The 26,441-nt window shown below is 36.6% G+C and overlaps 1 protein-coding gene across 1 annotated transcript in view; it reads left to right on the top strand.

Annotated features, from left to right (window-relative positions):
* RELN (reelin) overlaps positions 1-26,441 on the top strand; it is a 532,400-nt gene that overhangs the window by 331,315 nt on the left and 174,644 nt on the right. Inside the window, exons 12-15 of the mRNA XM_042915885.1 lie at positions 12,291-12,442; positions 23,126-23,238; positions 24,657-24,865; positions 25,745-25,873. Of these exons, the coding sequence (XP_042771819.1) occupies positions 12,291-12,442; positions 23,126-23,238; positions 24,657-24,865; positions 25,745-25,873 (603 nt within the window). The remainder of the gene's footprint in view (positions 1-12,290; positions 12,443-23,125; positions 23,239-24,656; positions 24,866-25,744; positions 25,874-26,441) is intronic.

The raw sequence follows: 26,441 nt of genomic DNA on the forward strand, positions 1-26,441 counted from the left end.
AAATAAAATTGGAAATGAGAGAGAAGTTATAACTGACATCACAGAAATTGACTACTATGAACAGTTATATACCAATAATTTGGAAAGCCTAGAAGAAATGGATATTTTCCTAGAAACACAGTCTTCTAAGACTGAATGACAAATAGAAAATCTAAATAGACCAATTATAAGTAATGAAATTGAATTAATAATTTTAAAAAACTCTCAGCAAATAAAAGTCCAGAACCAGACAGCTTCACAGGTAAGTTCTATCAAACATTTAAAGAATAGTACCAATCATTTTTGAATTACTCCAAAATACTGAAGAATAAGGAACACTTCCAAATTCATTTTATAGCCCAGCATTACCCTGATACCAAAACCAGATGGCGAAGACTACACACACACACACACACACACACACACACACACACACACACACACAAGATAGTTACAGGCCATTATCCCTAAGGATCATAGATGCAAGAATCCTCAAAAAAAATTAGCAAACCAAATTCAACAACACTAACATGATCATACACCATGATCAAAGTAAGATTAATTCCACAATTGCAAAGATGGTTCAACATCCACAAATCTATCAACATGATACATTACATTAACAAAACCAAGAATAAGAATCATAAATTCATCTTAATAGATGCAGGAAAAACATCTGACAAAATTCAACATTAATTTATAATAAAAACTCTTAAAGTGTGTATAGAGAGAACATACCTCAATATTAAAAATGCCATAAATGACAAACCCACAGCTAAAATCATACTCAAGGTTGAAAAGCTGAAAGCTTTTCTTCTAAGATTGTGAACAAGACAAGTATATCAGCTCTCACCTCTTTTCATGAAACAAAGTATTTGAAATCCTAGCCACACCAATTAGGCAAGGAAAAGAAATAAAAGACATCCAAATTAGAAAGGAAGATGTAAAACTGTTATTGTTTGCTTGTGACATGATAGTTTATTTATTTTTTTTTTTATTTTTATTTTTTTTTATTTTTTAATATATGAAATTTACTGTCAAATTGGTTTCCATACAACACCCAGTGCTCATCCCAAAAGGTGCCCTCCTCAATACCCATCACCCACCCTGCCCTCCCTCCCACCCTGCCCTCCCTCCCACCCCCCATCAACCCTCAGTTTGTTCTCAGTTTTTAACAGTCTCTAATGCTTTGGCTCTCTCCCACTCTAACCTCTTTTTTTTTTTTTTTTTTTTTTTTTCCTTCCCCTCCCCCATGGGTTTCTGTTATGTTTCTCAGGATCCACATAAGAGTGAAACCATATGGTATCTGTCTTTCTCTGTATGGCTTATTTCACTTAGCATCACACTCTCCAGTTCCATCCATGTTGCTACAAAAGGCCATATTTCATTTTTTCTCATTGCCACGTAGTATTCCATTGTGTATATAAACCACAATTTCTTTATCCATTCATCAGTTGATGGACATTTAGGCTCTTTCCATAATTTGGCTATTGTTGAGAGTGCCGCTATAGTTTATAGAGAGAGAACCCTAAAGACTCCACCAAACACTGTTAGAACTAATAAGTTAATTTAGTCAAGTTGCAGGGTATGAAATTAACATTCAGAAATCTGTAGCATTTCTATACACTAATAACAAGCTGTCAGAAAAAGAAATTAAGAAAACAATCCCATTTACAATTTCATCAAAAAGAATAAAATATCTGGGAATAAATTTAACCAAGGAGGTATAAGGCCTACTCTGAAAACTATAAGACATTGATGAAAGAAATTGAAGAAGACACAAACAAATGGAAAGGTATATATCATGTTCATAGATTGGAAGAAAAATCTTACTGAAATATATATATTATCCAATCTACAGATTCAGTGCAATCCTCATCAGAATACCTATGGCATTTTCCACAGAAATAGAATAAAAATCTTAAAATTTTTATTTTAAAAAAGACCCCAAATAAATAAAAGCAACCTTGAGAAAGAAGAACAAAGTTGTAAGTTTTTCAGTCCCTAATTTCAAACTATACTACAAGCTATAGTGATCAAAACAGTATAGTACTGGCATAAAAATAGGTAGATGCATAGATCAATGCAGTAGAATAAAGGGCCTAGAAATAAACCCACAATTATATGGCCAATTAATCTATGACAAAGGAGTAAAAATATGCAATGGAAAAAAGACTGTTCAATTAATGATGTTGAGAAAACTGGACAGCTACATGCAAAAGAATGAAACTGGACCACTTTCTTATACCATGTACAAAAATAAAGTCAAAATGGATTAAAGACTTGAATGTAAGTTTGAAATCATAAAGTTCCTAGAAGAAAACATAAGCACTAAGGTCTTTGACATTGGTCTTAGTAGTATTTTTTGACCAGTCTCCCTTGGCAAGGGCAACAAAGGCTAAAATAAACAGATGGAATTACATCAAACTAAAAGTTCTTGCACAGCAAAGGAAGCCGTCAACAAAACAAAAAGGCCACCTGCTGAATGGTTGAAGATATTTGCAAATTATATATCCAATAAGAGGTTAATATCCAAAATATATAAAGAACCTATGCAATTCAGTATCAAAAAAAACCCAGGCAACTCAATAATTATTAAAGTTGGATATTATATACATGGGATTTTGCTGTTACTTTTCTTTCTACATTTTCATGTAATGTACGTGATAGAGAATAGAGTCAATAATATAGTAACTTTGTATTGAGACATATGGTAACTAGACTAATCATGGGGGTATTTTCATTATACATAAAAATATTAAATCACCATGATCTCTTCCTGAAGCTAATAGGATATTCTATGTCGATTATACTTATATTAAAAAAACAAAAACCTTTTCAGACACAAGGGTTCAGAAAGTTTACTACCCCCCTGAATCCTCTCTGAAAGAACTACTAGAAGATATATTCCTGGAAATTAATCCAAGAGAAATAGGATAGATTCAAGAAAGAGTTTTGATCAAGGAAAAAAATTAAAGCTTGTAGCTCAGTCTGAATAAGTATTGATTATTCAAAAGTTTTAACAAAAATTTGGAATTAAAGCCCAGATGACCTCAAAATGAGGGGTACAGTGGGAGGGTGACAAGAAGAGAAGGAGAATAAGGAAGTAAAATACTGCCAAAGTTCCTAACTTGCTTGGAGTGAGGATACAGATCTGGGATAACTCTTTTTTTTTTTTCTAAGTTTATGTATTTATTTTGAGAGAGAGATCAAGAGAGAGCATGCAGGGGAGTGGCAGAGGGAGAGGGAGTGAGAGAGAGAATCCCACCAGGCTCCATGCAGTTAGTGCGGAGCCTGATGCAGGCTTGAACCCACACACCATGAGATTACAACCTGAGCTGAAACCAGGAGTCGGAAGCTTAACCGACTGAGCCAGCTAGGCGTCCCTGGGAAACTCTTAATGTTAATAATAATAATAAAGTTAATAGAAAACTTTACGTGTAAATATGTGTGTTGAAAAATTAGATTAGCCAAATATAGGCCCTAAAACTTCTAAAGCATCAGTGTAACTTAGGACACAGGGAGACTTAGTCTCATACATGCCAAGAAAGTAACAAAGAAAACAAAAAAAGAGTAAATAGAAAACAGAAAGCAATGTGTCAGGAATCAATCTAAACTTATCAGTAACCCAATAAATTTGACTGACTTACATTGATTTATTAAATGATATTTTCAAAGTAAGTTTTTAACAATAAGGTATATATTTGCAATAACACAAGAAATTGAAAATCAAAGCACAGAAATAAATATACCAGGCAAATGCCACGAAAGAAGGAGGAATATTAAAATCAGATATTTGAATCAGATGAAATAAAATTCAAATTTAAGCTTAAAGGGCTAAAAGGGGACATTTTATGCAACAATATATACGGAACACTTGGCACAATGTATCACACATAATAAGTAATCAAAAAACTTAAAAATTAGTTGTTATTCCACCTATACTTGGTGTTGGGATATGAGGGAAGTGGTGCTCAAAGAAAATTATACTCAAGTTAATTAATGAGATGTAGAAGAAACACAAAGTTGAAGAGGCTAATGAAACCTAAATTAGATTTTCTAAATAAACCAATGAGTGTCATTAAGAAAAAAGACCATATTAGTTTAAATGATAATTGGATATATTTTAAAAGCATGGAACTGCTAAAATGGATCTGAGTAATCTTGTTGCAAGCTGTTAAAAGACATCTATTACATCTTACTTATTCTGGTTTGCCTTTGGCCTGGTCTCTAACATTGCTTTCTGTTTAAGCAAATTGTTTTTATACTTTAAAAATATAAACAGGGGCACTTGGGTAGCTCAGTCAGTTGAGCATCGACCCTTGATTTCAGCTCAGGTCATGATCTCACGGTCCATGGGTTTGAGCCCCATCAGGCTCTGTGCTAATAGCTTGGGATTCTCTCTCTCCCTCTCTCTGCCCTTCCCCTGCTCACTCTCTCTCTCTCTCTCAAAAATATATAAATAAACATTAAAATTTTTTAAAAATATAAACAGTAAAATTTCAAATAATTAAAAAGTAAGTGCTATATTGTTCTGGAACTCCTTCATAGAAATTCTAAACCTTTAATTTTGAGGACATTTACACACCATCTTTGCTTTTGGTTTTACCATCCTTGAGTAGGTTAATAGCCCCCCTCCCCCGCCTCTAAACCAGCTGTCTGTGTGAGCATCCAGAATGTAGTGACTGGCTTCCCTTCCAAGATAGCATCTTCTTTATTGAGGTCACAGAGAAAACGAAAATGAAATCGGAATCCTTCCAAATTGATTTAATTTCCGACAGCTTGGTACAACGTTGGCCAGTGATTTCTCTGTGGAAGGTATCAGAGGAGGCTTTTAACACTGAGATGTTTAGATGCTCACTTTTTCGACCTGTCTGTTCTCCACAACCCTTCCTCAGTAGTTCACCTGATAAACACTGGCCACAGGGCACTCCTGAGTATCTAGGAATTTCTGTGAAATAAGAGAACTCTGACACCCCAAGAAGCATGGCTTGGAGTTATCTGTACTCTAAACACATTCAGGAGCATTAGGGAATTGACAACTCCTCAGGCCTATAAAGTATGCTAAGTAGTATAACTATGTATGAATATATTTTGAAATTCAAAAATAGGAAAATGATGGGGCACCTGGGTGGCTCAGTTGGTTGAGCATCTGACTCTTGGTTTTGGCTCAGGTCATGGTCTCACAGTTTGTGAGTTTGAGCCCTGTGTTGGTCTTTGTGCTGACAGCGTAGACCCCTCTCTCTCAAAAATAAATAAATAAACTTAAAAAAAAATAGAAAAATGACTAAATATAGTTTGTTTTGGTATATACATAATAAAATATTGTGTGGCTTATTTATAATGAGTTAATAATAGCCTGGAAAATGTGTACATTACTAATGTAAGTGAAAAAAGGCCGAGTACAAAACCATGTATGTAATATTACAACTATTTGGAAATATACATCTAAAAATATTAGAAATAAAGATACTAAAATATTAATTGTGCTTGTCTCTAGGATAGTGTGGTTATGGGTGATTTTTTTGGCACTCTTTTTATTTTCCAATTTTTCAGTAATGAGAATACTGGTATCATAATAGAAAACAAATAAAATGTCTTTTTTTAATCTTCAAAAAATATTTCCAACTGTATTTCTCTATGTGGGTGTCTTCTCCCAGGCCACAGATATCACTTTTGTAGAGTCTTCCTCTAATTATTATTTTATTTAGAGAGAAAGTGTGAGTTGCAGAGGGGCAGAGAGAAAGGGAGAGAGAAAGAATACCAAGCAGGCTCCACACTATCAGTGCAGACGCCAACATGGGGATCAAGCCCATGAACCATGAGATCATGACCTGAGCCAAAGTCGGACACTTAACCAACTAAGCCACCCAGGCACCCTGAGTCTTCCTCTAATTAAAAATTAAAAGCAGAGGTGCCTGGGTGGCTCAGTCAGTTAAGTATCCGACTTCAGCTCAGGTCATGATCTCACAGTTTGTGAGTTCGAGCCCCGCGTTGGGCTCTGTGCTGACAGCTCAGAGCCTGGAGCCTGCTTTGGATTCTGTGTCTCCCTCTCTCTCTCCCCCTCCCCCGCTCATTCTCTATGTCTCTCTCTGTCAAAAATTAATAAACATAAAAAAAATTAAAAGCAACTAGTGGCAAATACTGCACATGATGGAATACCTAGAATTCCAGTATACCAGCAAGACATAGAAGAGATGCTTGGAGGACAAATTTGCTTTCTCATATTTAATTTTGCTGACTTTTTCAATGGTCAGAGAGAGAGAGCAGTCTTTAAACTACTAACCTACTTCCAGTTCCCTCCAACTTCCATTGCTTTTCTACTGCCATTCATACCCTATTAAGATAACTGTTTTATAAAGTTGCTCTGAAGAAGCTGTTTCAAGATATATATTATTTAAAAAAACAGCTTGTCTAAGATTATAGAAAAAATTGAGCACAGACAATGGGTTTCTGAAGTCAGCCATGGCTTAGTCTCTGATAGATGATCTACTATAAAGAAACTAAAATGCGAAGTATTATGTGTTTCAGTGGCATTGCTTGCTAAGTGGATCACACCTACAGCTGACTCAAAATGTCTTTCTTAAAATTGAATGTTATCCAGTGGTGGGTGGGGGGAGGAACAAAAAAAGGCAATATAAACTCAAGCAATTTTATATTGGCTACCTTGTTCCAGAGAAATAGTAGCAAAAAAATCTTACATATAAACATTGAACATCAAACCTGTGTATAGACCAACAAGAACAATCTCCATTATGGCCCCTTCAGTGTAAGTTGGTGCTTTTATTAAAAATTGGCTTTAAAATTGTTTAGATTTCTAGGGGCACCTGGGTGGCGCAGTATGTTAAGCGTCCAACTCTTGATTTTAGCTCAGGTCATGATCTCATGGTTAGTGAGTTCAAGCCCTACATCGGGCTCTGTGCTGTGTCAGCACAGATTGTCTCTCTCCCTCTCTCTCTCTCTGCCACCCTCTCTCTCTCTCTCTCCCCCCCTCAGAAATAAATAAATAAATATTAAAAAAATAATAAAATAAAATAATTTAGAATTCTTCAGAATAATTTGAGCACCTTCTTGCATTTTCTTTTTTTTTTATTTTTTTACAGTTATTTTTAATATAATTTATTGTCAAATTGGTTTCCATGTAACACCCAGTGCTCATCCAAACAAGTGCCTTCCTCAATGCCCATCACCCACTTTCCCCTCTCCCCCACCTCCCCATCAACCCTTAGTTTGTTCTCAGTATTTAAGAGACTCTTATGGTTTGCCTCTCTCTCTCTCTCTCTCTCTCTCTAACTTTTTCCCCTTCCCCTCCCTCATGGTCTTCTGCTGAGAAATTTTTGTTTGTTTTTAAACTATTGAATTGTTTATTTCTCAAACTACAACTCTTCACTATTACAGTAAATTCCATATTTCAGCACTTCACTAGAAACTTCATGGGATAAAATGACCATAGATTGAATTCTGGGACTATAAAAGGAAAGGATGCCTCCTTTTAAAAACACATTAGGGGAGCATCATCTTATATTTTCTAAAAATTCCTCCCTCTTTCCTACCCAGAAGAATTATGTTCCCTCTGACTTAGAATACGTTTCACAAAAATGCTTACAAAGCTAAAGAAGGATTTTATTTAAGCTTATAATTCAAGGTAAGCAGACTGAAGATAGGTTGACAGTCTGAGTTAATATTGTATGGAGTGGATCTTGTTTTTTCTTAAGCATGTTCATTTTTATTAAAGCAAAACCCACTTGACCATTTAGATAACAAAATAATAAAGCAAGGGGCCCAGGATATTATAGACAAAAATCATAAACAGTACCAAAGACTCATAGATAGATAAAGTACAATTTTTCTCGCAGCTAAGTATCCCCTTGCTTAAAGATTAAGTAGTAACACTTGCATATTGTACTGCAACTTTGTCCAGGACTGTTTCTCTGCTAATTATCATATGAAAAAATAAAAATACTCATTATAATTTAGAAATTCATTTGTATTGCCTCTTTGCCTTACTTTAAAACAAAGATAGCACCACGTTTTACAGGGGGGAGAAAAGGAAACCAGCACTTATTGAGATTTTGTCATGTCCCAGGCAATACATTCTTTTCTCTAAACATCCTCCAGCCTAGGTTATATTTCTGTCTTATTGGTGAGAAAGCTGAGTGCTTTCTCCCATTCTGAAGACAATATTCTTTATTAATGTTATTCCAACAAGAGTGTAAATCAATGTAATGCATGCAATAAAAACCTAAAACAAAATTGAATTTGAGTGAAATACAGGGGAACCAATCGAAGAAAAGAATATTTGAAATGCAGTGCATGCAGGGAAGCTGTCAAATAGAGCTCATCCTTTACCTTCACCTAAGCTGTCATGGTAGAGGGAAAAACCTACATGCGAAGGTTGAGAAGGCTTCAGTCGAAGTGCACACCTTGCTAGACCTCTCAGGGCTCATACTCAAGATAAACCTCATGAATATAAATGAATGTGGAAGGGTCTTTACCCTTCTATGGCACATCCCTTATTAAATAATAGAGAATTTATCCCAAATAGAGACCTTATGAATATAATGAACTTATTTAACCTCAGAGAATTCGTAGAGATTAAAAAAACCTTATGAGTTTGGTAAATGTGGGATTTCTTGGACAGTCTTTATTCTATATCTTAGCTTAAACCTAAAGTCGCCAACTTTAGGTGATCTAATATATTCTGGAAAATATAATAATTCAAATCTTCATAGGTAATGTGAAATGTTTTATTACCTTTAGAGTCTTTTATGCCAATATTTATAAACAAAAAGATGTGTCTGATTAAATTATGGCTTCTATTGTCTGTGTTCATATTCTTACTATTTTTATCAACCTAGAATGAGATAATTTAAGTTTCCATTCTGAATTATAATACACATAAATTGAATGCCTTTCTTCTTTTTTTTGAAAATTATTTTTTTATTGCAAAGAAGATAAAGTAAAAATCAAAAGTTCTCCCATGCTAACCCCATTTCTCAGAGTTAAAATGTACACACGTTTTTTCAGAAAATTTTCTGTGACCACACACACACACAAACATACACACACACACCACCTGACAGATCACATTTTGTATACTATATTACAACTTGATTTTTTTAAAAACTGACAACATTCTCGAATGTATCTTCTAATTAGTAAATATTAATCATTATTTCAAAAAAAAAGATGTACCAGTTTATCTAATTGTACCCGTATTGATAGACAGTATTTTAATGAGATAGACAGTATTTTAATGAAAATTTTTGTATACTTGTTAAAGTATTTTTGAAAGATAAATTTCTAGGGATGCCTGGGTGGCTCAGTGAGTTAAGCATCTGACTCTTGATCTTGACTCAGATCATGATCTCACAGTTCATGAGATGGAGCCCTGCGTCGGGCTCTGCTTGGGATTTTCTCTCTCTCTCTCTCTCTCTCTCTCTCTCTCTCTCTCTCTCTCTCAAAAATAAATAAATATTAAAAAAAAGAAAGATAAATTTCTAAAAGAGAAGAGAATCGGATACGTATGGGTACATATATGTACATGTATGTATGTTATTTTCATTTTGATAGTTAACTACCAAACTGCCCTTCAAAGAATAGATCTCATTCTTTTTTTAAGTTTATAAAGGAAATATTTTTTAATTTCAGCTTTTCTCAGGTATCACTGACAAAAAGTTGTGAGAAATGAAAGTGTGCGTCGTGGTGATATGTGTATATGTTGTGAAAGAACTCCCTCCATCCAGTTAATTAACACATTCATCACCTAACATTTATCTTTTTTGTGTGAAAAGATTTAATTTCTACTCTCTCATATCGTTCTTAAAAATATTAAACTATGAGCTGATTAAAACATAATTAATTCTATTCTCAAAGCACTCCAACATAGGTGATAGAGAGGTTTCCAGCTAAGAAACTTCTTTAAATTATCTTTGCTTACAAAAATATTCCTCATTTTTTGACACAATAGTGGAAAGTCATACTTTAAAAACCTAAATTAAACATCATTGTGACCTTGCTATATCTAAGGAACAGACTTACCTTAAGGCATTTTATTGATTATTACACTTTTTTTTTCTGTATTCCAACTTCAACTCACTCTATTATAAATAATAGATATGACTGTATTTATAATAATATAGGGTTCTTTTTTTTGAGTTAGTCATCAAAGCATAAATATAAATTGCTGTGTTGCAGAGGTGTCTCCCCTGTAGGCAGACGTTCCTTCAAATGCAGTTCACATACAACCACATTTACCTCAGGAAAACATAATTTAAACCATACAGAAGTAACACTCCTTTTCAGGGAAATTGTCATGCCTTCGAAGATACTGCTAAAACTATACAACTCTTCAAATACCACTGCTGGCCTCAAAGATTTGGATATGTTATAATTTTACTTCATGTAATTATTAAGAAACAGCCGGGGACCATATCATTTTTGTAACTAGAAAAGACCCACAACTTTGCACCCTTACCAATCTGGACTCTGAAGTGCGGGGAGTGGAAGGCTTCCTCTGCGGCCCCTCAAGGGTACTTTGTCTCCAACTAAGCTTGACCCAGTATTTATACAAATTCATGAAAGAATGAGCTTGTGCTACAACAGGCTTCTACTGAATTTTTAATAAATGCAAGATAATTTATTCAAATCACTGACACTCTTACAAAATGATTTTTTAGATTTATCTCTGCTTCTTTCTCTTCAAAGCAGACTAAACTTACCATTTCACTTGATTATAAATATTTGGGTTTCTAAAGAAAATAATTTCACTTTTTATCTGCCAATAGTTAGAGTGGGAGAAATAAAGACTAATATAGAGTAAAATTAAATATATTGGACTTTAAAATAAAGATTGAAAAAAACATATAGTCTGAACATATCTCACACAGCTCTGTCTGTGGTAGATGTCTTGAAAATAATTCATTTAGATTCATCTAGAAGAGTTACTCATTCACAACTAATAATGAGAAAAAGACTACTAATCTCATTTTTCACTTGAATAGAGAAGGTTCTTTGAGTCCATGACAATTCCATCTTTTCAATTCAATTTTTCACTTTAAAAATAAAGTCTAAAAGGAGTCATCATATGCATCATTTATAACCTTAACTTGCTTTGTGGATCAGTAGGCTGAGTGGTTTAATTGGGATAAATGGAGCAAGTAAAAGACCAATGAACCAGTGTGAAATTTTCTTGTATGAGTCAAGAGAGGTTCGTTGTTAATTTACAGTGGTCCAGCACTATTAAGAGCTGCTTCACAAAGTTATTTTTGAGTTTCTTGAATGATTAATATAACCTGTTAAAAAAAATGGGTATTTCCTAAACATCTTGGTTCTAAATATATTATAAACTAAAATGGTTCAATATAATCATCCTGACATAGTACAGTCTTTAGAATTGTAACTACTAAAATAACAGCAAACTGAGATACAGAAGATCTCAATTTTAGAGCTAAACAGCAGTTGGCCTTAGGCAAGCTGCTTACCTCTGTGTGTCCTAGTTTCCTCCATCCATGGGAAAGTGAGTTGTGTGAATAGCCATGTCCAGATTAGACATGACCAGAAATAAATACTAAGGAGAAATGAGTTTAAAAATATTAGATATTTTTATTCTCCTCTGTATATCTGAATATATATATATTTTGACATGATTTAGTTTAACTCTTGTCTTTTCTTTTTTGGAAAACTTGCTATACTCTTGCCACTTTTACCACTTTACATTCTACAACTTATTTTTAATGTGCAAAATACAAATGCGTATAATTTTATGATACTGTTTTTTCTGGTTCCTTATTTCCTTAGTTCAAATTTGACCCCCATCTTGATTCTAAGTACCTTGAGAATAAAGACTATCATGTAGTAGACATACTATATGTAATACTGATTAAATGTATCCTTCTACAGAAAAATCATAATTGTGAATGTTTAAAAGTCTGTTCATTACTTAAGATCTGTTTTACCACATCTTTATTTCAGAATCATTAATTACTAAGTAAATGTTCCTCATTAAAAATAAAATGTTAGGGGCGCCTGGGTGGCTCAGTCGGTTAAGCGTCCGACTTCGGCTCAGGTCACGATCTCACGGTCCGTGGGCTCGAGCCCCGCGTCGGGCTCTGGGCTGATGGCTCAGAGCCTGGAGCCTGCTTCCAATTCTGTGTCTCCCTCTCTCTGACCCTCCCCCGTTCATGCTCTGTCTCTCTCTGTCTCAAAAATAAATAAACATTTAAAAAAAAATTTTTTTAAATAAAATGTTATACTCCATAAAGCTTTGACTTAGTATTCCAACTGTTAATGATTCTCATTTTTTTTTTAAGGTGGGACATCTTGGGAGCTGTCATTGGTACAGAATGTGGAACAGTAGAATCAGGTTTATCAATGGTCTTCCTCAAAGATGGAGAAAGGAAATTATGCACCCCATATATGGACACCACCGGCTATGGGAACCTGAGGTTTTACTTTGTTATGGGTAGGTACATTTTGAACAGATTTTGTTGACCTAAGGCAGAATCCAGGCCAGCCCCTATTCCTGTGGAAGTAAGATTGTTGTCTAACAACATAAAACGAAATTCATGAAATATGGGGCTGGATGAGCAAAAGCTCACACCGGCTTCAGGCCAGCCCTGCTGGAACCATCCTATAAGAGAACTGGTCCTGGCGTGCCTTAATAGGCCTGGAGATAAATGCCTTCACTCCACCTCTCCCTCAGTGGTCATAGCTGAAAAGACAATGGGAGAGAAGCTGAGAACAAATTAACTCCTTTGTCCAAAGCCCCTGGCTTCCCCCAGAAACAATCATCAAGGTAAGTCATTTGTTTCCATGGATATATCATCATTGCATAACTGTTTTTTTTTTTTTTTTTGTGGGAAGCCAAGAAACAAGTTTATAATACTTTAATAATACTCTCAACTTTCTAATATGTGGCAAACACCCAGAGAAGGTGTTTAGAAATTGTTGTGTTTTTTTCCTCCAGATTATTGTAGAACAAATAAGTGGGTAAACATTTAGAAAAACACCCAGGGAAGAATTAGCGCATTGAAATGTGGGACCTCTCAAATGTATCGTGTTAGTTACATATTCTCTCGCTGAATGTCCTTCCAGAAATGTGAGTAGGTGTCACATGCCTTCCTTGTTGATTGACTGGAAAAGCACAGGCAACACCTGGAAGTGAAAGAGGAAATAAACATTTACCACCTTTGAACTTACTTGCAAAGATGTCAGTTCATCAGGACAAACAGGCCCCCTGAGTCCAGGCTTCAGCACTGGCTGTTTATTTCTCTCATACATTCCTCGCTTCCCACAGCTTGGAGTGATATGGGAAACTGTAGATTATGTCATGCTCTGAAACACTGGCTGCTTGATGCTACTTCATTTTTAATGATGATCTGTTTGATAACAGGGAAGTTGTGGATATAAAATATGATAATGTCATCTTCATACGTTAAGGATAGCCCCACCTTGACTCTGAAATGGTTTGTATATTGAAAGACCCAGAGTTCATTTTCTTTACCTAATTAGAATTCAAAGTGGCTCTCATTTTATGAAGAGAGATTCCTGGGAAACCTTAACCCTCCCCTCAAAAAAGTTGTAATAAACATTCAGCATGTCAGTACTTCTAATTTTAAGCATTTAACCTTCTCACCATTTCACATAATATATTTGAATTCTTGCTTTTTTTCATAGTAGATTATGGTACATCAATCCAATTCAGTGCCTTTGTAAGACATCATCATGTTTACATAAGTGCCTTTGTAGAAAAGATTTAGTCATCTTTAATTCTTTTGGAAACAAAGCAGATTATTAATGAAACAATTAAAATAATATTGACAATGAGGAAAAAAGCTCATCTGAATGAGCCTAAAATACATTATCCCAAATAAAAGCATCTCCATTTTATTTAAAAAATTAATGAATTGCGACTGAATATAGAGCACCAAGCTAGGATATGTGGGGAATACAATTGAGGGTAATAGTGGCACCTGAATCTCAGAGGTGCTGATCAATGAATGAATACATGCAAGTCCCTTAAAACAGTGCCCAATTGGGGTGCTTGGGTGGCTCAGTTGGTTAAGCGTTTGACTCTTGATTTAAGCTCAGATCATGATCTCAAGGTTCATGAGTTCAAGCCCCACATGGGGCTCAGTGTTAACAGCACAAAACCTTCTTGGGATTCTCTCTACCCTTCCTTCCCCTCTACCTTTCAAAATGAATAAACTTTTAAAAATGGGTTAAAAAACATTGCTTAATGAAAATAGGTAAGACCAATATAAAAATTACTTAGATCCCTTGCCCACAAGTAACACCTAAAAGTCAGAGATAGACAATTACCATATGATTTCACTCATACGTGGAATTTAAGACACAAATGAGCAAAGGAAAAAGAGACAAACAAAGAAACAGACTCTTAATTACAGAGAATAAATTGATGGTTAACCAGAGGGGAGGTGAGTGGGCAGATGGGCTAAGTAGGTCATGGGGATTAAGGAGGGCACTTGTCATGATGAGCACCAGGTGTTGTACAGAAGTGTTGAATCACTATATTGTACACCTGAAACTAATTTATCACTATATGTTAACTACACTGAGATTTTAAATAAAATGTTTATTTTATTTATTTATTTATTTTGAGAGAGAGAGTTAGAGAACATGAATAGGGGAGGGGCAGAGAGGGAGAGAAAGAATCCCAAGCAGGCTCTTTGCTGTCAGCACAGAGCCCAATGCAGGGCTCAGTACAAACCATGAATTTGTGGCCTGAGCTGAAACCAAGAGTCAGAACCTTAACCGACTGAGCCACCCAGGTGCTCCTGGAATTTAAATTTTCTTTTACAAAAAGAGAAAGAATGTAGGGGCGCCTGGGTAGCTCAGTTGGTTAAGTGTCCGACTTTCGCTTAGGTCATGATCTTATGGTCCATGAGTTCGAGCCCCTCATCAGGCTCTGTGCTGATAGCTCAGAGCCTGGAGTCTACTTTGAAATCTGTGCCTTCCTCTCTTTCTGCCCCTCCCCCATTCGCACTCTGTGTGTGTCTCTCTATCTCTCTCAAAAATAAATAAACATTAAAAACATTTTTTAAAAAGAGAATGTAATGGGCTGTAATGAAATGAAGATGCTATGACAGTGCCAAGGACACTGTAGGTCACTTCAGCTGAGGGATATGAAGAGCAACATTTCATGAGGGAGATGGCATTTGAACTTGTCCTTGAAGAATGACATAATTTAAACCTTAAGGGATATGAAACTAATAGAACACTGTTCATTATATTTGAATAAAAACTTTAAACACACAAAAAAAATTATAACTTACACCTAAGGAATAGATGCAAAAGGAAGATGATAGTTCTCTCAAAAAATAGGGAAATAAGGGATATTTTATTTTATACAAAAGTCAGAATAAAAATTGTAATATAAAAAAATCTGTCCTTACACTTCTGCCATTATATGAATGGTATAGTTTAGAGTCATATTTAAAAATGAAGAGTTAAGAATATTTTTTTTATTTTTATTTTTTTTATTGATTCAAGTACCAATTTATTTTTTTTTTCAGTATATGAAGTTTATTGTCAAACTGGTTTCCATACAACACCCAGTGCTCATCCCAAAAGGTGCCCTCCTCAATACCCATCACCCACCCTCCCCTCCCTCCCACCCCCCATCAACCCTCAGTTTGTTCTCAGTTTTTAACAGTCTCTTATGCTTTGGCTCTCTCCCACTCTAACCTCTTTTTTTTTCCCTTCCCCTCCCCCATGGGTTTCTGTTAAGTTTCTCAGGATCCACCTAAGAGTGAAAACATATGGTATCTGTCTTTCTCTGTATGGCTTATTTCCCTTAGCATCACACTCTCCAGTTCCATCCACGTTGCTACAAAGGGCCATATTTCGTTCTTTCTCATTGCCACGTAGTACTCCATTGTGTATATAAACCACAATTTCTTTATCCATTCATCACTGATGGACATTTAGGCTCTTTCCATAATTTGGCTATTATTGAGAGTGCTGCTATAAACATTGGGGTACAAGTGCCCCTATGCATCAGTACTCCTGTATCCCTTGGGTAAATTCCTAGCAGTGCTATTGCCGGGTCATAGGGTAGGTCTATTTTTAATTTTTTGAGGAACCTCCACACTGTTTTCCAGAGCGGCTGCACCAGTTTGCATTCCCACCAACAGTGCAAGAGGGTTCCCGTTTCTCCACATCCTCTCCAGCATCTGTAGTCTCCTGATTTGTTCATTTTGGCCACTCTGACTGGCGTGAGGTGATATCTGAGTGTGGTTTTGATTTGTATTTCCCTGATGAGGAGCGACATTGAACATCTTTTCATGTGCCTGTTGGCCATCCGGATGTCTTCTTTAGAGAAGTGTCTATTCATGTTTTCTGCCCATTTCTTCACTAGATTATTTGTTTTTCGGGTGTGGAGTTTGGTGAGCTCTTTATAGATTTTGGATACCAGCCCTTTGTCCGATATGTCATTTGCAAATATCTTTTCCCATTCCGTTGGTTGCCTTTTAGTTTTGTTGGTTGTTTCCTTTGCTGTACAGAAGCTTTTTATCTTCATAAGGTCCCAGTAGTTCATTTTTGCTTTTAATTCCCTTGCCTTTGGGGATGTGTCAAGTAAGAAATTGCTATGGCTGAGGTCAGAGAGGTCTTGTCCTGCTTTCTCCTCTAGGGTTTTGATGGTTTCCTGTCTCACATTCAGGTCCTTTATCCATTTTGAGTTTCTTTTTGTGAATGGTGTGAGAAAGTGGTCTAGTTTCAATCTTCTGCATATTGCTGTCCAGTTCTCCCAGCACCATTTGTTAGAGACTGTCTTTTTCCATTGGATATTCTTTCCTTCTTTGTCAAAGATTAGTTGGCCATACGTTTGTGGGTGTAGTTCTGGGGTTTCTATTCTATTCCATTGGTCTATGTGTCTGTTTTTGTGCCAATACCATGCTGTTTTGATGATGACAGCTTTGTAGTAGAGGCTAAAGTCTGGGATTGTGATGCCTCCTGCTTTGGTCTTCTTCTTCAAAATTACTTTGGCTATTCGGGGCCTTTTGTGGTTCCATATGAATTTTAGGATTGCTTGTTCTAGTTTCGAGAAGAATGCTGGTGCCATTTTGATTGGGATTGCATTGAATGTGTAGATAGCTTTGGGTAGTATTGACATTTTGACAATATTTATTCTTCCAATCCATGAGCAGGGAATGTCTTTCCATTTCTTTATATCTTCTTCAATTTCCTTCATAAGCTTTCTATAGTTTTCAGCATACAGATCTTTTACATCTTTGGTTAGATTTATTCCTAGGTATTTTATGCTTCTTGGTGCAATTGTGAATGGGATCCGTTTCTTTATTTGTCTTTCTGTTGCTTCATTATTAGTGTATAAGAATGCAACTGATTTCTGTACATTGATTTTGTATCCTGCAACTTTGCTAAATTCATGTATCAGTTCTAGCAGACTTCTGGTGGAGTCTATCAGATTTTTCATGTATAATATCATGTCATCTGCAAAAAGTGAAAGCTTAACTTCATCTTTGCCAATTTTGATACCTTTGATTTCCTTTTGTTGTCTGATTGCTGATGCCAGAACTTCCAACACTATGTTAAACAACAGCGGTGAGGTGGACATCCCTGTCGTGTTCCTGATCTCAGGGAAAAAGCTCTCAGTTTTTCCCCATTGAGGATGATATTAGCTGTGGGCTTTTCATAAATGGCTTTTATGATCTTTAAGTATGTTCCTTCTATCCCGACTTTCTCGAGGGTTTTTATTAAGAAAGGTTGCTGAATTTTGTCAAAGGCCTTTTCTGCATCGATTGACAGAATCATATGGTTCTTATCTTTTCTTTTATTAATGTGATGCATCACATTGATTGATTTGCGAATGTTCAACCAGCCCTGCAGCCCAGGAATGAATCCCACTTGATCATGGTGAATAATTCTTTTTATATGCTGTTGAATTCAATTTGCTACTATCTTACTGAGAATTTTTGCATCTGTATTCATCAGGGATATTGGCCTGTAGTTCTCTTTTTTTACTGGGTCTCTGTCTGGTTTAGGAATCAAAGTAATGCTGGCTTCATAGAATGAAGTTGTTCATTTTTTGTGTGAACCACACAAAACCAACTCTTGGTTTCGTTGATCTGCTCTACAGTGTTTTTACATTCTATATTGTTTATTTCTGCTCTGATCTTTATTATTTCTCTTCTTCTGCTGGATTCAGGCTATCTTTGCTGTTCTGCTTCTGTTTCCTTTAGGTGTGCTGTTAGATTTTGTATTTGTTCCCCGCCAAGCTGAGCTCTGTCATCTGGGGCTCAACAACTCTCCCTCCCGTTGTCCTCCAGCCCCTCCGTTCTCCAGGCAGAGCTGTTAGCTTATAACCGTCCAGATGTCAAGTCCTTCTTGCTGTCGGAACACACTCAGTCCGGCCCCTCCGCTTTTGCCAGCCAGACTTGGGGCTCTGCTTGGCCGGCGGGCCGCCCCTCTGCCCGGCTCCCTCCGGCCAGTCCGTGTAGCGCGCACCGCCTCACCACCCTTCCTACCCTCTTCCGTGGGCCTCTCGTCTGCGCTTGGCTCTGGAGACTCCGTTCTGCTAGTCTTCTGGCGGTTTTCTGGGTTATTTAGGCAGGTGTAGGTGGAATCTAAGTGATCAGCAGGATGCGCGGTGAGCCCAGCGTCCTCCTACGCCGCCATCTTCCCAGGATCCTCCAAGAATATTTTTAAAAATTTAAGGGTTTGAAGGGAGAAGAGAATGCTAAGCAAAGCCAGTATTTTTGGAAAAAAAAAAAAAAAGCAATTGTGAATTTGCATGACATGTTTGAGGCAGGTGAATTTTCCCAGTATAACTGAATGGAAGGATAGAAGGGTAGCAGGAAAAGGGAACCAGAGACGAGTGGTGGTTTTCTTTAATATCAACTAAGAGCAGTTCAGATTCTCTTTCTCTAGGCAGCATGCAGCCATCAGATGATTTCTGTCAGTTCTGTGACACATTCCCATCTGTGTTTTAGAAAGATAACTCTGGCACAAGTGTGAAGGAAAGACTTAAATGGTCAGAAATTAGAGAACAGGAGACCAGTTAAGGTTAGGTAGGGTTGCCAGAGTGAAAGGAAGAAAAACAAAATAGCTTTTTAAATTTTTTTTAAATTGAGGTATAATTGACATACAATATCCTATTAGTTTCAAGTGTACATCATAGTGATTCGATAGTTTCATTTAAAAATAACTCCTATGATGAATCTTAGTTACCATCTGTCACCATACAATTATTACAATATTTTTTACAATATTCCCTATGCTGTACTTTTTATCCTCGTGACTTATTTATTTTATAACTGGAAGTTTGTACCTCTTAGTCCCCTCTACCTATTTAAATCTGAATTTCAGATAAAGAACAAATAATTTTTTGTATAAATATTGTTCATGCAATGTATTTTATCTGGCAACACTAAGTTAGGAGACTATTGCACTAGTCCAAGCAACAAAAGAACAGGGCAGTGACAGTGGTAACAATGTGAAGGAGGGAACAGAAAATAAGTAGCTGAAGAGAAGGAACCAACAATTGAGGTTCACACCCAAATGACTATGGGGATTATGAGGACAATATTGGAAAGGACAGAGATTTCTTTCTTGGGTGAGTAGAAGAATGGTACCATTTCCTGAAATAGGAAATGTCCAAAAATAAATAAAGAGTAAATATGGACTAGAAGATTCTGACATTAGATGTGTTGAGGTTGAGGCTTCCAGAAAGCCATATGAAGGTGGAAATTCTCATCAGGGTCTGAATCAGATTTGAAAATCATCAGCATACAGGTGACAGTTGGAGCCACTAGAGTTGCTGTGTTCTCCCAAACAGAAGGCAGAGTAAACAAAGGGCATGAAAAAGGCTCAGTGAGAACCCTCATCTAGTTAAAGGTAGAAGGCATATATATAGACAAAGGATGCTGAGAAAGGACATAAAGATATGTGGGAGGAAGGTTCCATTCTGCACTGAAGAAGGAAGGGAAGAGTGTGGTTTGGGGGTGGGGATCAGCAGTGCAGGGAATGCCACAGAGAGGCCAACCAGGATAGGGGCTGAGAGCCCCCCGACTGACTTCAGAGAGAGTATCCCCCATGGTGTGGTGCATGGGAAACCCAGGTATGTAAAGTTAAAAGAAATAAAGACATGTGTCACTGAAAAAGGACCATTCCTTCAAGAAATTCATCAGTAAATAGAAGAAAAGAAATGGGGTCTAAGATCTTGAGGTTTAGAAATCAGAATCTAACAAAGGTGGTTTTCACATAGGATAGGATTTAATAGGACGGAACAGTAGGGTAAGATTGGGTAGGATAAGACTGGACCTGTAGAAAGACTTTAAAACTTTGGTAGCTGATGGAGAAGAAAGCAATATGGGAAGAGATCTAAGATTTGGTAGACAATTTATAATGGCACCTTAGGAAAATCAGTGCCTGGTTGTTAATCTAGGGAAGATCATACTCCCTTCCTGTCTGGCCCTGCCTATATGTTCTTCCTGGTTTCATCCCTGGGTTCATATCCATCTACTGTGCCTATTTCTGGAAAATTTGCTCAACTTTCAAAATTCGGCTCTGGTCTGTTTCCTTCATTCATACATTCGTTCATTCATTCATTCAACAGAAATTCATGGAGGGCCAGTATCCAACACTATTCTTAGAACCAGAATGCAGTGAATATGACAAAAATAACCTAACGTACATCATTCATTCATTATTCCTTCAACATATTTATTGAACATCTCCCATAGCCCACACTGTATCTCTTTTCTCTGAATTTTGACGGCAATTATGGCAGCACAATACAGTTTACCACTAATTATCCTTCTTTGGTGTATATTAACCTTGTTTTCTTTGCTAAATTACAAATTTTTTGAGGTTGGGGCCTATTTTCCCTTAAGCCCAATGCCCTATACATAGTAAATAACAAAATCACTTTCCCAATATAAGTAAGTATCTTAAAAGCTACTTAAAACAGGACTCAAAATATTTTAAAACTGACTGTCCATCTAGTATTTATTGAAATCTTCTATACTTGAATTGCTGTACAAAATGCCCCTTGAGTCATACCTTTCCACAATACATCAAAGCGAATGAAACTGAAGAAGGAATCTGTATCTTTCTGTACGAGCTGCTGTCACAGAAACTTCAGAGAACTGATAAATTGCCCCCAGAGGGATCTTTTAGATAAAGTCTGTCATCCTTTTAAAGTCTTGGCTCCTTTTGGACTTTCTTCTTCTGTCATTCTGGGCTGGATGAGCTCTCAAGTGTGTTTCAGCTCCCTCTGAAAGGCAGGTGAAGTTCACGAACTGTTCTTAAGAGAGCAGAGATTTACAGGTAACAAATCAATGAAATTAGAGAGTACTGATGGTTCAGTCCCTATGTCTCTGGGTATGTTGCTTAAATCCACACTGCCTGTGACTTTTCACCTTTTCTTTGTTCTTTTTTGTAAGTCTTTAGTATGTCCTTAATAAAGAAGTTACATTTTTTTAGATGGGAATTTAGTTTTCATGCAGATCTTTTCCCCCCAGAGACAGTCGTTTAGGATGACTTTCCTAGCTATATTTAACCATAATATAGAAGTATGTAAGGAAATGCTAAAAATTATGACAGCAGATATCAGAATCCTGAAGGTTTTCTCTACCATTTGTTGCCCTTAAACAAGGACATCCTAACATCTGTTAGGTTGAGGGTAACATTATCACCATATCTTCAGATTAGTTAACTCAATAAAATTTATTATATGCCAAGTTATATATGTCTAACAGGTGTAACATGCTATATTTCTATGCTTTATGACTACCACCATCCAAGTTACTTCTGTTATTATGATCCTTCTTATGCTAATTAAGGTCTAGCTTTCTTACTTAAAACATCACATATTAGCAATTTCTCCTGATCGACCCCAATAACCCAGGATGAAATGGAGTAGACATTCCTCCTTTCCTTCCTCCCTCTCTCCCTCCCCCACTGCTCCATCAGTCCATCTTTCTTTTCTTTTCTTTTCTTTTTTCTTTTCTCCTCTCTTCCTTTTTCTTTCTTTCTCTTTATTTGTCTCTTTCTCTCTTTCTTTCTTCCTACAGATGGTGTTCTAGAGTTTTGAGGTTGCCTTACTGTCACTATAGAGTATTAGCAGCAGAAATTGCCTATAGATGAAAATTAACATTAATGGTGATTAATTTAAAAACTGGAGGGCATTTTTTGAAAGAGTAATAAAATTAAGAGTTAACGTTATAATTTTTGGACCATAAGGATAGAATATTTTCCAGGAAATCCATGTACATACCTACATTCCTGCTATTGTGATTGCTGCTGTTATGAATGATAATGGTAGGTGGGGAGATGTTTCTGGTTACACATGTAATCCTTTAAAATCCAGTTTCTGCAGACAGTTCATAGAAGCCAGCAATAGTAAGGATTATTGGCTGAATGCAGTAGTGAAAAGAATAGAGGGTCAAGGGCTAAAAGACATACCATTGATTCATGGCTTTTCCACCAATTAGTTGAATGGTTTTCAGTTTCAGGTACCTGTTCTGTTACTCAGTTTTGTCATCAGGATGATCTTAGTTACTTCTCAGTTCTAATGTTCCATTGTTTCATTTGACTGTAAAGTAGAGTGATACAGAATATTTATAGTTTGCACTCTCCAACAACCAAATGAGGTACCAGAAGTAAAAACGAAAAATGTAAGATGAACTGCATTTAAAATACAAATACCAAATATATGCTAAACTATTGAAGATACTGTGTGCAACAGTTTAAATATTACCAGTTCAGAAATAGTTGATCATTTTTAAAAAACCATTATCAATAGGTTCCGAATTTTGGCCATTAAGACCTTAAATGTAAGGAAGTGATAGTTTATTAAAAAGCAGAGTACATCTTTTTAATTGGGTTAAAATATGGACAGGTTCCACAGCTCATTGCAGACCGTCATTTGAGCAGTCTCACAAAGCACAATAGTTAACTTTGGCCTTCCCAGATATCAAGTCTTTGATCTTTAGCATGGCTCTGAACTATCTTTACAAATTATTTCCTTGGGTCTAGTTAATTTTATTTATGGTCATTCTTAAGTGACATCTGGTTTCTGTTGTTATTTTTTTTTATTTGAAAGCTAACACTATACTGTTTATGGATGCAGTTAACAACTTAAATTTTTTGTTTTGTACAGGAGGAATTTGTGACCCTGGAGATTCTCATGAAAATGATGTCACCTTGTATGCAAAGATTGAAGGAAGAAAAGAGCACATTACACTGGATACTCTTTCCTATTCCTCATATAAGGTATATATGCCAATCCACGTGCCAAATGGCCCCACTGTAGACTTCCCTAGACAAGTCAAAGTCAAAACCATGAAGTCCAACCTAGATGCAGAAGAGAACACTCTGTTCTAGAAGCCCAGAAATTTGCCAGATTTCTTAAAAAGTGACATGGACATTGTAATACTCACTTTCCCCCCCGATACAAAGGAAAAATGAGGTTTTATTGGGAAAAATGAATTAGACCCCACCAGAGATTATAAGATGGGAGACCAGTACTCTGACAATGATTTTTGTACCCAAGAAAGCCCTAAAAGTGGTTCTAATTATAAAGCTTCACAGACTTGTTATCAGGCATCATGGGCATTTTTCCAGCATTTTAAGATTTCCTAGGCAGAAGACATTGTATAAGTACAGATTATTACTACTTTTGCTTTTATTTTATTTTATTTTATTTTATTTTATTTTATTTTATTTTTTCTTTCTTTCTTTCTTTCTTTCTTTCTTTCTTTCTTGCTAATTATAGCCACTGAAATTGGCCTCTTTTACTTTCCCTTTGGATCTAGGACATCTGCAGGCTGTAGTTATGTGAAAACATCTTCAAAATTATGTGTGATGCTTGTCATTAGGTGTGGAATTATTTTTTTCTAGTGGTAGGTTTATTTGTGCTGAGACTACACTCACACATTCATTACTAGTTAGGCTTTTCTCCACATTGATGGCACCCTTGGTACTATAAAGAGCTTGAATACAGCCAGCACCTAGCATTTCATGGTTTCAGTTAGAAGACAGGAGATTAACACTGAGGCTAGAATAGGGAACAACCAGAGAAGGTATTCGCACACTCCATCTGCTAGGGTTACCCAAATTATCTCACGTGGGATTTCATAATGGACTAGTTTTCCAGCTGTGACTAGCTAGGGTTACACCTGCCCTGGTCATCTGCACGCCACAGACCAAATGAGTTATGTAAGTTATCATGGGTTAACTTGTTGACTCTGGCAGTTACTGCCTAGAGTCATATTTTCAGAATACCTAGTTTGGCAATGGTTGGTACCATACAAATTCACTTTAAAAGAGGACTGATGATAAAGTATTGATGCGAAGTTGCTTTTGTCTTGTGCCAAGATCTATAAAATGGATACCTATGCTTTGGTAACTTTAAGGACCTTACACTCATTTATCTTCAGGTAGAGGGGCCCTGATCAGTACACACAGAGAGCTCCAGGTGCCTGCAAAGGAGGAGTCCTAAGTGACTCAAACAAATGCCCACTGAAGACCACATCTACTACCCGAAATAACAGATGGAACACACAAGACCTCCCCTGGTGCTTAACAAATGGCAGTTATATGCATAGTAATTGCAAGCTTGAATCTAGGAGAATTCTCACAGACTCATGTAGAGGGCATTACGAATGATTTTGGTTTCCTTTGTTTTGAAGGTTCCATCTTTAGTTTCTGTAGTCATCAATCCTGAACTTCAGACTCAGGCTACGAGATTTTGCCTAAGGCAAAAAAACCATCAAGGACATAACAGGAATGTCTGGGCTGTGGATTTTTTCCACGTCTTACCTGTTCTGCCTTCTACAATGTCTCACATGATACAGTTTTCCATTAATCTGGGATGTGGAACACATCAGCCTGGTAACAGGTAGGAAGCCCTATTTTTTGAGTGTGTGAACCAGTTAAAAGTGAACATGTGGGGGAACCTGACTGGCTCAGTTGGTAAAGCATGTGACTCTTGATCTCAGGGCTGTGAGTTGAAGCCCCATGTCGGGTGTAGAGATTACTTAAAAAATAAAATCTTAAAACTAAAAAATGAACATGTGGACTTGGCTATTAAGTCGGAGCAACTTCTCAGTAGGTTTTCAGCTGAATTTTTAATGAAACATCCTTTAAAAAAAAATACACACTTTCCCCCAAAGAAGAGCTCTTCAATTAATATGCAGAGTGTGATAGGATAATTTTAAGTAGAAATGACTTCGTTCTAAGAGCTCGGTCTTAGGTGTCAGAAGTGTTTGCACGCTCTGTGGCAGCCGTCCATGCTGACAGATTGCTGAGAGAAAAGAAAAACAAATAACTGAAGGAAAGCTTGACCCCATGTTGGTTAGTGACCCCCTAATAATAGGCACGGAAATCAATTAACACTTCAAGAGCTATGACTCCTGCGTTTCACTTCTCAGAAGTGTTGCTCGTGTCCTTTCTAAGAATTTTTTGAGTCTCACATTCACAGGATGAGGTGGCAGTGTGAGACGTGGTAATTGCCTTGCCATCTATCAAATTGGAGAGCACAGACTCAAACTACCATTTGTTGGCTTCAAAAGATAGTTCATTTCTATAGCCGTAATTGAACCGTTTGCCCTTTGAAGGCTGGTCAGACTTCAGTGGAGGGGAGAACAAGGATTTTGGACACAGCATCTTAAAATTTGTTACACTAGTTCTGCAGGTGTTTACTGTACTTAGCCAGAGGTGAGTCATTTCATTTTGTTATCTTTGCCCTTTTTTGTTGTGCTTGTTCTGGTGTTATCAGTGTCAGCCTGGAGTTTTCCACCAATCATGGGCGTTCCTGGTCCCTCCTCCACACTGAGTGTTTACCCGAGATCTGTGCTGGACCCCACCTCCCCCACAGCACTATCTACTCCTCCGAAAACTACAGTGGGTGAGTAAATTCTCTGAGATATCAGGAGATTTGAATTCATGTTGTGACTCAAAATCTACCAATAAGCTCGAGACTAATAGTTTTTCATAATAAGTAAGGAAGCTGCTTTCTCTTCTTCAGGTGATTTAGGAAGGATCTCATTAAAACAAACAAACAAACAAACAAACAAACAAAAAAACGACAGTAACCAGTAAATCTGATGCAGGATCACAATTTGTAGGGTCATTCATTCATTTATGCTCTTGGCTTTTATATTTTGGATATATATAACTTAAACTTAGACATAAGTTTAAATTCTATGTAGTGATTCCATGGTTATTGCCAAAAGGCTTCTTGCCAAACTACTTACTTAGGGAAAGATGCAGCATAGAGAGGTGGAAGAAAGTTAAGCTGTGCAATTGAACCAGGTTCAAATCCTGGTTCTGCCATCTACTTGGGTAATGATATTTCCTCCCTAACTTTCCCCTTTTTCCACATAAATTAAGGACAATGATACACCCCTTTGAGGGCTGTGCAGAGAATTAAAGATGACTGCCAAATACTTACCACCTTACAGAGTAAACACTGG

The sequence above is a fragment of the Panthera leo genome, chromosome A2 (assembly GCF_018350215.1).
Source record: "Panthera leo isolate Ple1 chromosome A2, P.leo_Ple1_pat1.1, whole genome shotgun sequence".
Lineage (NCBI taxonomy): Eukaryota > Metazoa > Chordata > Mammalia > Carnivora > Felidae > Panthera > Panthera leo.